General features: G+C 47.9%; 1 protein-coding gene across 1 annotated transcript in view; it reads left to right on the plus strand.

Moving 5' to 3' along the window:
* The first annotated feature begins 6,047 nt into the window (after nucleotides 1–6,047).
* The window catches only part of LOC129345401 (rap1 GTPase-activating protein 1-like), a 55,610-nt gene continuing 44,784 nt past the window's right edge, over nucleotides 6,048–16,873 (plus strand). The window contains exons 1-6 of the mRNA XM_055002531.1: nucleotides 6,048–6,071; nucleotides 9,674–9,721; nucleotides 14,160–14,198; nucleotides 14,781–14,972; nucleotides 16,294–16,397; nucleotides 16,524–16,602. Of these exons, the coding sequence (XP_054858506.1) occupies nucleotides 6,054–6,071; nucleotides 9,674–9,721; nucleotides 14,160–14,198; nucleotides 14,781–14,972; nucleotides 16,294–16,397; nucleotides 16,524–16,602 (480 nt within the window). The 5' untranslated portion in view covers nucleotides 6,048–6,053. The remainder of the gene's footprint in view (nucleotides 6,072–9,673; nucleotides 9,722–14,159; nucleotides 14,199–14,780; nucleotides 14,973–16,293; nucleotides 16,398–16,523; nucleotides 16,603–16,873) is intronic.

Genomic DNA, 16,873 nt, shown 5'->3' on the forward strand with positions numbered 1-16,873 from the left:
AAAAACAATAATGTTCAATATTTTTATATTTATATATGCAGTTATAAAGTGCAAGGTGCAATAAATAATAAAAAATATATACTTCTCAATTTAAAATATATGGTTCACATCCAATAAATATCTTCAGCCACAGTGACAATTCGTAATAATATACACAATAATATACACAGATCATGATCTGTGTTCTCTCCTCTTTCCTATCCTTAACTCTCAGGCAAGCGCTGAGGACTTTGTAACTTGCTCTTTGTTGCTGGCATTTGGGGAGGATGTTTATAAAATTGCTCCTGCTATTTCTTTTAGCTATACTAGGGATATGCCCGCTATGGACAGGATGGGCATTAGGGGCAGCGCTTGAACAACTGCCTGAAGGTTTTACGTAGAGGCTGAATAACATCTCCCATGCTATTCAACCTCTACATAAAGCCTTTAGGCGAACTCATTCGCAGCTATGGAGCTGGGTGTCATCAATATGCAGATGATACCCAACTCTGTATCTCGCTATCCAGGTCCCCACAGGATGCAGTGGAAATCTTAGAGCGCTGCCTGACAGCCGTGGTGAAATGGCTGAAAAATAACAAATTAAAATTGAACCCAACCAAGACTGAAGTGATGCTTGTTGGGAAGGCAGAGATATTGAAGGATATTGTACTCCCCACTTTCGATGGTGTTCGTTTGACCCTCGCTGACTCGGTTAAGAGCCTAGGAGTTATACTGGATCCAGCACTACAACTAGAAAACAAGTTAAGGCAGCGGCAAAAAACACTTACTACAATCTCACTCTATCCTGGAAAATGGCTTCTTATCTCGACACGGCTGACCTGGCCACTTGGATCCATGCTATGGTAACATCAAGGCTTGACTATTGTAATGCTCCAGGGCTTTTTTTCTGGGGAAAGAGGTGGTGGAACTCAGTGGGTTGCCCTCAGAGAAAATGGTCACATGCCTGGTGGTCCCATCCCCTGATCTCCAGACAGAGGGGAGTTGAGATTGCCCTCCACACCGCCAAGTGGCATGGAGGGCAATCTCGATTCCCCTCTGTCTGGAGATCAGTGGGCGGGGCCACCAGCCATGTGACCATTTTCAAGAGGTGCCGGAACTCCATTCCCCCACGTTCCCGCTGAAAAAAAGCCCTGTAATGCTCTATACATCGGTCTCCCATCTAAGTTAACTAGGAGGCTCCAATTAGTGCAAAACGCTGCAGCTCGACTGTTATCAGGAGCGAGCAGGAGCATGAACATCACTCCCATCCTACAGTCGCTCCATTGGCTGCCCATCAGTTACCATGCTCAGTTCAAGGTATTAGTTATTACATAAAAAGTTCTTCACGGCTTTGGTCCGGCATACCTACGGGACCGCCTCCCTCTCTATGTTCCTCCTTGGCAGCTTCGGTCAGCTGAACAGGGTCTCCTGCAGGTGCCAGGCTGCACACAAGTGAAGTCAGCAGCAGCCCGTTCATGGGCTTTCTCTGTAGTAGCCCCTATGCTATTATTGTGTGGTCTATGACCGTAATAAAGATTGACTGACTGTAGTAGCCCCTATCCTGTGGAATGACCTGCCTGAGGAAGTCAAAAGAGCCCCCGCTCTCCTGGCTTTCCATAAATGATGCAAAACCGAACTATTCAAACAGGCTTTTTACTCAAATGGGAGGTCTGTATTGTAGGGAAGGGGTCTCAGATGCTTCGCTAATGAGTTAGGGACCATAGACTTCATCACTAAGAGCAGAACCACAAGTGACAAAAGGCACAGATTGGACACTTGTCAGCTTCCCTCAAGTTTTGATGGGAAATGTAGGCAGCTTGGTGGAATGTTGGACAAGTGACAGTTGAAAAGTCCATTGGGCAGCAGTCAGAGAGCCAAGCTGCGAGACCAGGATGCCTACATTTCCCATCAAAACTTGAGGGAAGCTGACAAGTGTCCAATCTGTGCCTTTTGTCACTTGTGGTTCTGCTCTATATTGCCTTAGGTATTTTCTGCTGCTTTAAATATGTACTCCTATGTACCACCAGTGCTCCATGTTATCTAATGTCAGTCCTAGAATTGATTATGTTCTGCTTCAGTATTTTTTCTACTCTGTATCGGATTCTTGCTAATACTATGTCTTCAAACTTGTATCTATTTACCCTATGGCATTGTTTATGGAAATGTCCTTGATACTGTATTGAAATGTACTTGTTACTGATTGTACTAATCTCATACTGTGTAATCTGCCTTGAGTCTCAGTGAGAAAGGCAGACTATAAATGATATAAATAAATAAATGAATCTGGTCACTCTGGACTTCTGTAGCTGCCACGATGGAACATGGAGGGGTTTTGAAAAGCTTGCCTGTTTTCATTTTTATATTGTTCCTTTTGAATGCCCAGTAAGTAAAACGCGTCCCGGGCTTCTCAGCTTTCTCTTTATTGAAGGAAGTGGGGTTCAGTCACCAGAAGAGCTAATAAACCTTGGCTGGCCCTATTCAGGGAGATCGGTGGGCTGCAGTGGGTGGGGGACAAGGAAAGAAGTTCCGTTCTGCAAATGGAAACACATTCCACGAAACAGATCTTGTTATCTGGATTCAAACTGCAGTGTGCAGGCCAAGCCCTTCCAACAGAGCCCCTTTTCTTGCCAGCATCACAGGAAGACAAGGCACAGTTCTTTGCATGCGTTCATTGTAACTTCTGGGTCTTGTCTTCAAAAGGAAGTGGAAATGTTCTCCACTGATGCTAAAAAGTGATATCCTGGAGCCTGGCAGGACACAGACCTGCTAGTTCTTCTTACAGTAGCATCTAGGATGACCAAAGGGGGGAAGGGGAGTGGAAAGGGGGGTGCCTCCTGCTTCCGGGGTGTACTTGGACAGCCTTCCTTTCTCCTTGCAGGAGGTCTGGTGAGGCAGAGAACTGTGTTAGTGTCCTCTTAGACGCACCCATCCCAGAATCCGAGGCTGCCCTCCACGCTGCTGTTCCAAGCAAGGTAAGGCGCTCCAGTTTCTCATGACAATCCCACAATAAGAATATGACCTGTGATATATGCTTGAACTGGAGGACACGTGGCCCGTTGTTCTGCATGTGTGTGTACCCACTGCAGGTGTAGCTGTGTGTTTGTTCTGAGGGTGATGTATCAACTGATGAGTATCAACTGATCAGACCTTTGCGTTTTAGCTGTTTTTCCTTCTATTCACTGTGCTTGCGTGCAAGTAAATGAAACTCTCTCTCATCTCTTGTATATCTGCAAGGCTCAGGTGTGTGCTGCAGTTCTGACCAAATGCGAAATGTTACTTATTATCAGCACGTACAACTTCTCTGTGCCAAGTCAGAACACTGGTGTGTCGAGCCAAGTAGGGTCTATTCCCCTCTAAGCATTCAAGCAGAGGCCTTTCTTGGTTCTGATCCCACCATGAGAAAATTTGACCTGCAGATGCCATGAGATCTTCTGCATGCAAAGAAAACGCTCTGCTCCTTTATGGTGGTCTCTCCCACCAGAATAATGAACTTCTTTCCTGCCTCTTGGTATTCATGCAGAGGAGGCAGACCTTTCATTTCCTGGTAGTGTATGTGGGCTTCATTCCAGGAGAGTGCACAGAACAGAAGGGTTCTTTAAAAAGAATTAAAAAAAAAACTGCATTCTGATCCGCTGCTTAGTGGTGGAATGAAAATGGAAGATGGTGATGGGGGCTTGATTTCTGAGGCTAAGGGGAAACCTATCTGGGGGATATCCAGGGGGCTGGGGGTGGCATTTTTCAAGCAAACTCCACCAAATTTGCAGAGGACCTACTCCTGACTACCCTCTAAAGATGCCCCAAGGTTCAGGAACATTGGACCCTGGGATCCAATTCTGTGGCCTCCTGAACAAGATGCCCCCAGCCACTCTATTGTTTCCTGTGGGGAAAAAGTCAAAGCTGACTCCCACTGAAGAAAAAACATGGGGGCAAGACTGCCGTGGCCAGGGCACGCTCCCAAATGCAGGCTGAGCTCATTCCAGAGAAAGCCCAACAGAACCGAACTGAAGCACGGGAATGGAATCCTCCCAGAACCAAAGCGAAGCAAGGGGGCTTACATTACACCAGAGAATCATACCCACTCCGCCCAAACCAAACTGAAACTAGGGCCAGTTTGGTGTAGTGGTTAAGAGCGCGGGACTCTAATCTGGAGAATCGGGTTTGATTCCCACTCCTCCGCTTGAAGCCAGCTGGGTGACCTTGGGTCAGTCACAGCTCTCTCAGAGCTCTCTCAGCTCCACCCACCTCACAGGGTGTTTTGTTGTGGGGCTAATAATAACATACTTTGTAAACCGATATGTGTGGGCGTTAAGTTGTCCTGAAAGGTGGTTTATAAATTGAATGTTGTTGAATGTTGTTGTTGTTAAGAGACACTGTTGCAACTTAGCCCAACAGCAGCCAGGCACTGGGTTCAGCCAGTGGGGAAACACCACAGAACAGAACTAAGCAGTACTCAGCCACAAGCACAAGGCATTCCCAACAGAAGCAAGGGAGTACTGACCCGGTCGGCACACCCCTGTCCCGTGCCTATGTTGCTCCTACCAGGATGAGGGGGAGAGAGGCCGATTAAGACATTATGGAAAATACAGGCTGGATCCAGGATCCTCTCTCTGAGTAACCGTCAGATGTGAGTTGCCGGTTCTCCTCAGTTCCTGTTCATGGACAATCCCATTTGGATTGGGAGTGCAGCGTGTCGGGGAAAGGGGCTTCAGCATTTTCCCCACTCTGTTTTTCCAAGCCTTGGGAGCACTATTTTGCCCACTGGGGAAATGCACGCGTATCCCAGGGAACACATAGGTTACCCTTAGGGGGTCAAATAGCACGGCCAAGGACCATTTCAGCTCAGGAAAAGGGTGTGTATGGGGTGGGAGATCCTCAGCATTGGGTGTTAAATGGGCAATTTCCCAGGCTGGCATGGCTGCTTTTCAGGTCAACCAGTGAGGAGACCCAGAATAAGAAATACAGTACTGATTTTTTTTCTTTAAGGATGCTCCAAACCATGTGATACTTTTTTGTATTTTTAAAAATGTATTTATTTGCAGAAAGCAAAGAAAGAAAGATAACCAATAAAAAGCAAAGGTGGTAAATCTATACCCAAGCCTCTATGAAAGGTCTCCAGAGCTGGATTCTTTTTGCTCATCCTGCCAGCAGTAGTTCAGCCAAAGTCAAAGATCTCTCATGTGACATCCGGGTGCCAAGACATCATTAGCAAGGCAATAACGATATTTTGTCATTCTGGAAGCTGAAATTCAGACAGTGAAGAGACAACGCTGGTCAGGAAGGCTGGTGCTGTAGAGAGGCTGGGCCCACTTGTCCTGGGTGGAATAGAGTTTTTCAGAGCTTGGGGGTGCTCAGGCGGCACTGCTGTTTGTAAAGCAGGTTGGCACAGCGGCCACCCGTCTCTTTTGTTTGTTGCGCCTGGTTCTCCCACTGTCTCTTTTCTTAGACTCTGCCAAACTATCTGTGCAGATCCAGGCTTTTGTAACTCGTGGTTTGATTATTATAACAAGGCTACGCTGGGCTGCCTTTAATGACAACCTGCAAAGAGAGGCTGGTCTAGAATGCAGCAGGTTGAAGATTGTCAGGGCTAGCCCATGGAAAGATATGTTGCTCATACAGAAACGGCTACATTGGCTGCCAGTTGGGTTTTGAATTCAATTGAAGGTGCTAGTTATGATCTTTAAAGCCATTCTTGAGTTGGGGTCCACACATCTGATGGCCTCTCCTTCTATTGGCTATCTTTTTATTTTTAAAAAATTCTTTATTAGTGCAAAACAGAAAATGAGAGATCATTAAAATGACATAAACTGAGTGTGTGCTATTTTTGAGTCTGATTGTTAGGAGCCATTATTAAACCTTGCACAATAGTCTCGCCCTCGTACCTATTTCTGCTGCGTTATGGGTCAAGGAAGCACTGAGAGCCCATAAGTGTTCCTGTTAAAGAGTCCTGCAGGTCCAGATGTTGGTGGGCACACTAAAGTGTTGTGTTACCCTTGTCACAGAATTAAAAGCACAATCTTTCAAAATCTAATGGATCAATTTATTTTGTATTCTCACAGGCAGTGGATTTGTTTGAAATGATTGAAAAAATGCAGGTATGTAAAGTCTGCTTATTCCGTCAATGTCTGATTCAAGATAGTGAATTGCTTTCTGTGCATTAAACCTGCTATGCAATTGCCGTGCAGTTCTAATCCTGCCTGCCCATCTCCAAACCTACACACATGCCATCTAATCGCAACTGATTTCTGGCACCCCCAGCAAGGGGCTTTCAAGGGAAGGGAGAAGCAGAGGTGGTTTGAAGTTGCCTTCCTTTGCAGTCTTCCTTGGTCATCCCCCATGCAAATACTGACCCTACGTATCGGGCTATACCATGTTGCTTTCCCTCCCCCATAGACATTTAAAGATCTCCCCTGCACTTTTCTCTGCTCACCCAAGCCTGGCCTCTCCATTGCAGCTCCTCTAAGGACCCAGCTAGGTGATAAGCATGATACAAGTTGGGTTGGGAGTTCTCTGACTCAGCTTGCAGTCACACACAGCATCAGGAGCTCTCAAGCACCCTGGGGCCCAGTTCAGCTGGAGCACAGCACTGGAGGAGGAACGGCTTCAACATTTCCTCTGGCACCATTTTTCTGAGCCAAAATGGCTCCCGGGTTGCCTGTTTGCACCCTGCATACTGTATACTACCAGCAAGACCTCCCATCTCTGCAGTGAATCCTTGCATTCTAACCACGGGCTTCCTCTGTAAGGATGCCAGGCACCTCTCAAGAGACTTCATGTTACGACCCCTTTCTTCCTCTTGGGTAGATTTGGTCTTTAAGCCTTTTATTCTTGCCCCTCTTGGTAGATTGCTGCCACCAGGAATAACTTAAATTTCTCCTTTTAGTAACGTGCCCAAGGGTCAGGCTCCTTCGTGGTACTATGTGGCCCTGAGGAAAGGAATGGGATATAGGAATGACAGATACTCTGGGATATTAAAAAAACCAAAACTTTTATTTTTATAAGCAGCATATTGGTTTCATATTATTTCTAAAACTTGATGGTTTCTAAAGAGTAGTTCTCAGTTCCTAAAGTTACTTTGCTTAAACCCAGTCACACAGATCTTCTCTCAGGCTTCACACACAGCTTGCCTGCTTTTGATATTAATTTCTCTCTCAATTACAAGACCTTTTCTCAGGCGCACACACAGGTTGCCCACTTTCTCCTGACTGTTCTTTCACAAACACACAGTTCAGGCTTCCACGCAGGTGATATTTCTCTCAGACAACACACACAAGCTCAGGCTGCACACAGCTGGCCTGTGAATACCCAGACTCAGTATTTCTCTCAGAACTGCTGAAACACGCTCTGGCTGCACCCAGCTGGCCTCTCCCACCCGGACTGAATCTTTTCCCTCCACCCTCAGTCTAAAACTGCCTTCACTCCGCCCACCCTCTCAGCCATCAACCAATCATCTCCCTCACTCCTCCCTCTCTTTCACCCCCACTATACCACACCAAGCATTTAAAGGCGCACACACATTTACTTAAAATCATTACACTTCACTTCATGAGCAGAAGTTCTTTATTGATAAGATGCCATATCATACAGTTACGTCATTCTTGCTAGGACTGGCAGCTACAGACAAGTATAAGACAGAAATAGGTTCCCCAAGGCTACTCCTAATTCCCACCCCCTTTTTTCTAACAGCCTAACCCTGCAAGTAGGAAAACAGGCTGTGAAATTCATGGCCGTCTCAAGGTCAGGCAGGCTCCCAGGCTCGGAAGAGATTACGACAGGAACAAACACCTCCTGCTCTCAGTTTCCCACCCCGGGTTCAAATGACAGAATCACCTCACCAGCATCCGCTTCAGCCACCTGGCTCCAGCTGCAGGGGGTACTGAATGTGACAGGTGACCCTGAGCACCTGACAGCCTCACAGACTCCTCTGGCTATGCTGCTGGATTAAAATCTCTGTCCTATTCTACTTTTTACAAATAAACCATGAAAAAATGCTCTGTTAGTTAACATACATTTCACTACCGACATGGGTGCAGAACCTGAAGTCTTCCAGAGGAGTTTTTTCTCCATCTAGCCGGGGTCTAAACTTCCATCTCCAGCTGGCTCAAAAACAGCCCGTGAGACCAAAGCCGGAAGAGCGGTGTTTGGGGATCTGCGTTTCGTTGATGATGTCAGAGAGCCCCTGATGCTGATGCGACAGGATTGCCTGATGCGCAGCAGCAGATTGGGAAGGGAAACAACCCTGGAGCTAGTGAAGCTGATGGTGTTCCAGGCCAAGCGATCCCTGAGGCTTGAGCAGTTACTGGGCTTGGCTCAGCTAGTTTCTGGTCCCCCAGAGGACTTCTAGAGCTGTGGCCCACCGGGAAATTTCCCTGCAAGTTAAATGGCTTGTCTGCCCCTGCTGGTGCTGAACGCCAAGTTCATGGCAGCTCTAACACTAGAAATATGCCAGAGAAAATGCTCTTCTCCATCACTGGTTCTGCACATTGAGTAGGAAACTATTGCTATAAAAATTAAGTGGGCCTATGGGTTAGTGGGTGTGCATGCCAATGACTCAAATCACTTTACTTTGAGAACTAAAACATGAATGTTGGTTGTGTTGATGGTGGGGTGGATCCAACCATCATCCAAGAAGCCTTCCTCCAGCCTAAAGAACTTTCCTCCAACTTCAGTGGCTCTTCCTCCAACAGAAGATTCATTTTAAAGTTGGAGGAAGCTGCCTTCATATATATGAAGAAGGTAAAATATTTATCAGAGTCAATAGCTGAATCCAGTGAGAAGTAATATCATTCTGCAGACGTATTTGTTCAGATAATATTGAACTTCATTTGATAACTATATACAGTAAAGCAAACAGCAAACTATGAGAGAAAACTTGTTCATGACTTGTACATAAGATAGACAGTTACAGTAACAGACCGTTTTTAACACAAAAGGAATGTTCATTCACAGTAGGGAGGGGCCAGTTCAATAGCAACAGATAAACAAACTGACACTATACAAAGTATCAAGCCCCCTTCCATCTGCAAGTACTCTTCACTCTTTCTATTCAAATTAGGCTACAGTGATTTATTCCAACAGAAGTTAGGCTGAGAATGTGTGCCTGGCCCAAGGTCGCCCAGCGAGCTTCCATGGCAGAGTGGGGATTTGGCCCTGCCAGATCCTATGCTGACACTCTAACCACTACCCAGGGCCGGCGTGCCCATTGAGGACAGGTAGGCAGTGGCCTCAGGCACGGGGTGCCGGAGGGAGCGCTAGAGGAAGCGCGGGGGGCGGGAGCGCGCCACAAAGCAGCAGCCTCCTATCCCTCCCGCCCCGCGCCACCGCCAGCACAAGCCCCTGGCCGGGCGCAGCCGCCGCGGGCAGGCATCTGCGGCGGTGCAGGCAACTGAGCGGGAGAGCTCGGGCCGGCGGTGGTGCGCGCGCTCCCATGATGTCACACATGACGTCATCACACAGGCCGGCACTTGCGCTTGCACCTGGCCAGCCGGCCGCGAGCGCCGCAAACCCTTGCGCCACCCCTGCCACTACCCACACTGGCTTTCAATAGATCCCAGAGTGAGCCTTGCTTTCCTTTTTCTGAAACCTGAAATGGTGGCCGTGATCCAGTGCCAGAAAAGATCCTGCTATGGGGGTGGGTGGGGGGAGGGAGACCTACTGGGATGCAAGGCTTCACCGTTTTCGCTTTCTCTGTGCTTAGAGAAGTCGTTTGGATGAGCAGAGATGTTCACTTCCAGCCCCACTTAAGGTGAGTTCAGCCCCACTTGGAATTTTAGAAGTTAAAAAGAGTCATAGTAAAAAAAGCTTATGTTGTACATCTGAAAATAAAGTGATTCCCAACATACCATTGAGGAGTAGGATGGCTGGCAAACAGAACTCAGGGTGGGGCTTGACCAGTAAAGAGCAGGATCAGTTTTCAAGGACCAGAGACAAGGGACAGTAGCGTTTAAGCGCCTCCATGTACTTTCCCCTCCATACCAATGAACGGCTGTGTCATACCTCAGGTGGGGTGAGCCCCCTTACGCTGCCACCACTCTGGGAAGGCCCAGAGTACCCTCCCAACCCTTCTAACCTCCGTAGCTTGGCCAGTAAACAGGTGTGAGGACCCAGCAGAGTAACAACAAACAAAAGGATTTATTTACAAGGAGGTCAGTTAATAAAACAACAAACAAACAAGCAAATAAGGTGCATTAGCAACAATAGATGGGTGAAAGCAAAATAAACAAAAGGCCCCTAGCGCGACTGAAGTCCCTGTCCCTCTGCCTGCCAGGCCTGTCTTCTTCTCACCCTCCCTGGATGGGGGCCTCTCCCCCTAGTAGAGACCTCCTCTGGCCTGCTGCTCCCTGGGAGGAAGAAGAACGCAGGCTTTTCCCCTCCCAGACTTATATAGCACCAGCCCCCTGTGTTCTGATTGTCCAAAAAGGGGGCCAAAACGGCTCAGGGGCTCCTGGGAATTGTAGGCAGGCCCACTCCCACTGCTAACAGGCTTCTGGGGCCTTGCTAGGCCTTCCTGGCACAACCAGATCGTGACAGGCTGTGATTCACATTTTGTAAAAGAGAGCAAAATGTTATAGGGGGAAGAGTCTTGACAAGTATAGGGGCTGTCACCATGGGGTTCCTAACAGGGTGCGGTTCTGTCAATAACCTGGAGGATCCGGCCCATTTGATTAACAGGCCCCCCCATTCGTCCTGAGAGCGGGATTAAAAGGGGTTGCTCTTGCCTGTAACTATTGTTCATCGAGTGCTAGCGCACTTCATCTTCTGTGCTAGCGCACTTAGGGATGGCGCACGCACGGGCCGGCCACGGAGAAGATGTCTAGGCTTTCCAGAAGACCAAGAGCACCCCTTTGGTGCTCCCCTCCCCCAAATATCACACAATCAGGAGGAGGGGCACTACTCCCTTTGTTGCCTTCAGGCCACTGCCAGAGACCCCCCAGAAACGAAGGTACCAGAGAGTTCACAGTGGGGCAGGAGAGGGTGTGTGTGTGGGGGTGCCTGCACAGAGGGCAACCTCGTTTTCATCGTCGTCGTGGCTTCTGTGCAGTCCCGTGTTGGGAAAGTAGCAAGCTCACTTACTGAAGGAGGTGGGTGTGAAGCTCTCAAAGTAAGAGACGATGGAGGACCCCCTTCCCCACAGGTGCTGAGCGTCTCATTGACACTCGCCCAGAGGTGCTTCAAAAGAGGCAGGGAGCTCTCTAAAAGAGTCCCTGCCAAAGTACAAGCAGGAGTGCAGAAAAGAAAAAACAGCGCTCTGGCAGGGAGAGCCATGCTAGATAAATAGGGTTGCCAGCTCCAAGTTGGGAAATTCCAGGAGATCTGGGGGGGGTGAAACCTGGAGAAACATGGAGAAAGTGGGGTTTGGGGAGGGGAAGGACCTTGGCATGGCATAATTCCATAGTGTCCACCCCCCAAAGTAGCCATTTTCTCCAGGTGAACTGATCTCTGTGGCCTGGAGACCAGTTGTAATTCCAGGAGATCTCCAGCCACTACCTGGAGGCTGGCAACCCTATAGATAAAGGATATGAACAACAACGATGATGACCTCTGGAATGAAGTGTAAATTTGCTAAAGGATTGCAGCAGGGGCCCTAGCAGTAGCCAATTCAATGAAAGTTTGTGTGTCAAGGACTTCTTGCCCTGGGGCACTCTTTCTTAGTAGAAACATAACGTGTCCTTTAAAAAGTTGGGTGTGGAGTTATCTAAACCCCATAGGGTTGCCAGCTCCAAGTTGGGACTCTCCTGGAGATCTGGGGGGTGAAACCTGGAGACACCTGGAGAAAGTGGGGTTTGGAGAGGGATGGCATAATTATGCCTTGGCATGGCATAATTCCATGAAGTCCACCCCCCAAAGTAGCCATTTTCTCCAGGTGAACTGATCTCTGTGGCCTGGAGACCAGTTGTAATTCCGGGAGATCTCCAGCCACTACCTGGGGGCTGGCAACCCTAAAACCCCACCTTTCTGCCCCAATGGGGACTAAAAGTGCCTATAACATTTTATACCTTTCTATTCCATTCACGCAACAACCCTGCAAAGGAAGCCAGGCCAAGAGAATGTGATGGGCCCAAGGCCACAGGCAAGCCTTTCAGGCATATTGCCGTTAGAATCTGGATTTCCCAAATCCTAGCCCAGAACCCTCTGCACGTTCCTAGATGACTGCTGAATGTTACAGCAATGAGACTGAGAACCCCAGGGGCAGCCAGCACCATTCCCTGGTAGGAAAAGGGGAGTGTGGCCATGCATGGGAAAAACTGCCTTCCAAAAGCATGGGGCTGAGAGGGGCCGGTTTGTCACCTCTGTTGAAGCGGGAGCGGCTGAGGAGCCCCAGTCCTTGCACTGAGGGATCCAGGCTGCTGTTTCACTGGGTTAGCTGTGTTAACTCCTGCCTCCAGGGACTGCTCCTCGGATTTAAGGACAGCCTGGGAGGAGGAGGAGGGATTCCTTGAGACAGGCGGGCAGATTTCCAAAGGCCCTGCTGGGGAAAAGCCTCTCGGCCTCAGACCCTGGGATCTTTAAGTCACAGCTGCAGGTGTCTCCCCTCGGAGCAGGCACAGCCAAGGGGGTGGGGGCTTTATCCTGGCAGGCAAAGCCTCTGGGAAAGAGACTTGGAACGGGGGGGGCCTCCGTCAGGCCACATTTCCCGGATCGCCCCCTTGGAACCGAGGGGGCAGGTGGCTTTAACCAGGCTGACGTGCAGCTGCAGCTCGGGAGGGAGAGCCATGGTGGGGAGGCTCTGACGGGCTGCCCCTCTGGCCTGAGCTTTAATCTGGACTTCCCTTCAGTCAGGCTGGCTCGAAGCCACAGCCCTGGAGAAGAGCCATTGTGGAGAGACTCTGACGGGCCACGACTCTGGCCTGGGCCCTTGGTACTCAAGGGGGCCAGGGGAGGAGCAGGCGCCTTTAATCCGGCTGGCGTTCTCCAGCATCGTGAGGAAGCCTCTCCTGAGCCATAACGACAGAGGGAAAGACAGAAACCGGAGAGCAGCCATGGAGACAGGGCTGTATTATTCATCAGGCTGACTAGGCCGAAGCCGAGGGGCCCTGCAGGGACGAGGGGCCCGTCAGTGTTTTTTGCTGAGGCACACCCCCACATAAATAACAATCGATTCTCTTCTATAGCCTCTGTTAATAAGATAATTAACTGCTTCCTTATTGAAGTGAAACAAATTGTCTCTTATATTAAAATTATTATCCATATATATATATATATATATATATATATATATATATATATATATATATATATATATATATATATATATATATATATTAATAAATAATAAAAAAAATTACTCACTTCAAAATATTACAGTATTGAACAATTATACCCCCAAAATGTGCTTTCTTGAAGAGTTCTACTTGAGCAATAAAAATATTTTTTAAAATATGAATAGAATTCTTCAGGAGACCCTCAAAGTGGATATAGGGCTATGTGCTGCGGTCTAGTACCCACCGTACCAGGGTCAGGCTGTCAGCTGCAGTGGGGTGAAAGATTGAAGTCCCAGAGGGCCCCCGAAATACCTGAAAGCCTAGAGGCCCGGCCCTGGGTCAATACGGCCCCGAATGGAGATCCTCTCTCTGTGGCGGCGAAAAGAGAACGGAGGGCAACCCCCCCCGGTCATTTGATGTTTTGGGTGGGAAAGCGTCAACGGAGGAGGGGCGCTCCCAGTCTTCTAGAAATCTCCGTGGTTGGCCTGTGCATGTGCAGTCCCAGTATGGGACTGCACAAAAGCTGCAAACATGAACAAAATTTTCCTTTTATATCAAATTAGAAAACTGAGTAACAGTAGCAATAACAAAATTCAGCAATAAGAAATGGGCATCTGGTGGTTCTTCCCTATGGGCAACCCTTTTCAAGTATAAAATGGAGATAACTCTCAAAGTACAAGCACTTCTGAGAGGAAAGGAGGGATTGCGTCGGTAGACATATTGGATGTGGGCAATGCTTGAATGCATGAATGACAGCATTATTTCCAGAAGCTGGGAAATACCATTTCTCTCTCCCACTATTAGCCATTATTTAGTAGTGAGATGAAAGCAGTGGTGGTGGATTGGATGGAATAATGGAGGGCCCACAAGTGTTGGCTTGTCCTGAGCTCAAAAATTCTCTCAAAGGGTTCATTCTGGTGGCACAGATGATCCATTGTTCCCTGCCCACGTATCTTTGCTAATTACTTTTTGTGCTTTCAGAGAGAAGAAGAGTATATTCCATACCCCAGCATCCAGGAGGTAAGCCACAGCAAAACCCACCATGATTTTGTGTTGAGGGTCCCGTGAGCACAAGACGACTTCTAGCTCAAGCTACCCCCACCCCCACCCCCACCCCCCCTCTGAGGATCAGGTGCCAGTTTGTGTGGGAGAAAATCAAGTTGCCTAAACCCCACACAGTCCATCAGAATTCTTGAAGAGTATTTAGTGGGTTGGATCTTGTTGATTTGCTCTGCTAGTGCAGGGGTGTGTGTGTGTGTGTGAGAGAGAGAGAGAGAGAGAGAGAGGGAGCGAGAGAGAGAGAAGCCTCTGCCAGGCTGTCCACAGGTACCGCATTGAGGACCGGGTGTTAATGAATGCACTTTCCTCCAAGGGAAGAAACTTCCCCCTGATTCAAGGGGTGTGTTTGTTCCTATGTCGGTGTCCAGTAAAAAATATTGGTTTAAAAGTTATAGAAGATGGCAAGTGGGAGTATGTGTATACGAAATTATTGATCTGAATAATTTTGAAGTTCTGTACAGTCACCACTTTGCACCAGATCCGTTCTGTCTCGACTCCCAGCTCATGCCAGCCCTCACACTGTTTGCCTTGCATTCCTGATAGGTGTTACGGAGAGGGTGGCCCTACCCTCTTATTATCTTACCCCAGTTTGGGGGCTACTGGATCGAAGGGACCTGTCACAGCTTGCCCAGTTCAGGCCCAGAATTCCACGACTTGCCCTCCCCTTGCAGTGGCAAAGTGAAGCTGGAGTGTGACCCAACTGCCAAGCTGTACCGCAAGCACTTCCTGGGGAAGGTAAGAAGGCCTACGGCCCCCAAACCTTTCCTTCAGCAAATTTAAGGATGGTTCCTGAGGCTGAATTTTGGGAATGAGTTTAGGATGGGAGCTTCTCATACTGCTTGGCTACCTGGCCCCCATCACGGCTCTGAAGTTTTGACACCATTTTAGAAAATCTGTTTGTATATTTCCAAAAATACAGCAAGAATAATATCTGTTTGGTGTAGTGGTTAAGAGCCGCAGGAGCCAGGTTTGCTTCCCCACTCCTCCGCTTGAAGCCAGCTGGGTGACCTTGGGTCAGTCACAGCTTCTGGGAGCTCTCTCAGCCCCACCCACCGCACAGGGTGTTTGTTGTGGGGATAATAATGGCATACTTTGTAAACCACTCTGAGTGGGTGTTAAGTTATTCTGAAGAGCAGTTTATAAATCGAATGTTGTTGTTGTTGTTGTTGTTGTTATAATGACAGTGGTAGAGATAACCATTTCCAGATTTAGCACAGTGGGATCTTCGTGCTACCCCCTCCTGCTAAAGCCCACTTCAGAATTTTGTTCAGGGAGGGTGTTGTTAATGGTAGAAATAGTGTGAAAAGGTGATAATGCCAAAAGAAAAAAGATTAATTTAATTTAATTTATTATATTTATATTCCACCCTCCCCGCTTTCGCAGGCTCAGGGCGGATAACAAAATACAAATATCACATACCATTAAAAACATTTAAAAAGTGTCAGTGTCAAGCAGTTCAGAGGGTGACAACTGAAACCACAGTAACTTGCCCCTGTAGAATAAGCAGCTACTGCAGGCTCAGTGGTCTGTATTCTGTATTCATAGATCTCCTAGAGCTGTGCCCAGTTTGGCCCTGTTGGTGGGGTGCAGACTAGACATGGGCACGAACCACAGAAAAACTGAACCATGCGGTTCGTGTGAGGTTTAAATGCCCCATTCTGGCTGCTGAGCAGCAGGGAAAAGGGCATTTAATCGTTTAAAGGGCCCTTTCCTGCCGCTTGCAAGCAGCAGGGCCCTTTAAACGGCCCAACCCCCACCTAGATTACTGGGTTTTCTTGCTATGATGTCCCCAGGTTCCACTGTCAATAGGAATCTGTTCCTGAGACGGCTGCTGTGTTCTGGGTTGGGATTGACATGTGCTATTTAAACTTCCTCCTCTGTCTTTTAGCCCACGTATTTCCTCATGTTAACACAATGTGGTTCAGAATTAAGAAGACTGTGTGTGCTCAGCAACTGTAGGAATGGGAGGGGACTGGCACAGCTATCTAGGTATGTGTATATGCACTTTTTTCCTGGATCGCAGAAGGTAAAGAGACATCACAGTGTTTTTTTTTAGGAGCATCAGAACTTTTATGCCAATGACACGACTTTAGGCAACCTTGTCCTTTCAGTGAAGTATGAACAAGTTGAAAGGCAAGAAAACCTCCGCCTGCTTTTGAGGTAAAACTGCCCATTTGCACAACTTCATATTGTGATGCAATAGATTTTCTAGATGGGAAACAGCTGGAGACATTGCACAGTTTTCTCTCTAGCATTTGCTCTCTGTTTTGTGTTGGTTTATGTCAGGACTCGAACCGGTACCAAGCATGACCTCATCCCTATTTCCTGCCTGAATGAATTCCCGAATGCTGTCCAGATGGCAAAGGTACATTTGGAGCTCAGCACTTTTAATTTCAGTTGCTGGTTTCCCCCCTTGTAATCCTCGGATGGGTGTTCCATTTTTAATTTTCACTCAGGCTTGGCACTCTGTGCTGATGTAGTAAACTCACAGTGCCATCTTAAATTGAATCTTCACTCAGGTCTGCTCAGTGGGGCTTACTCCCAGGAAAGAGTTCTTAAGGACTGCATTGCCGTAGACATAAACCTGACTCTTGTCACTTTTCTGTGGCACATGGTCGATGTGCATTTAATACATG

Source organism: Eublepharis macularius, chromosome 18, assembly GCF_028583425.1.
Source record: "Eublepharis macularius isolate TG4126 chromosome 18, MPM_Emac_v1.0, whole genome shotgun sequence".
In the NCBI taxonomy this organism is placed as follows: Eukaryota; Metazoa; Chordata; class Lepidosauria; order Squamata; family Eublepharidae; genus Eublepharis; species Eublepharis macularius.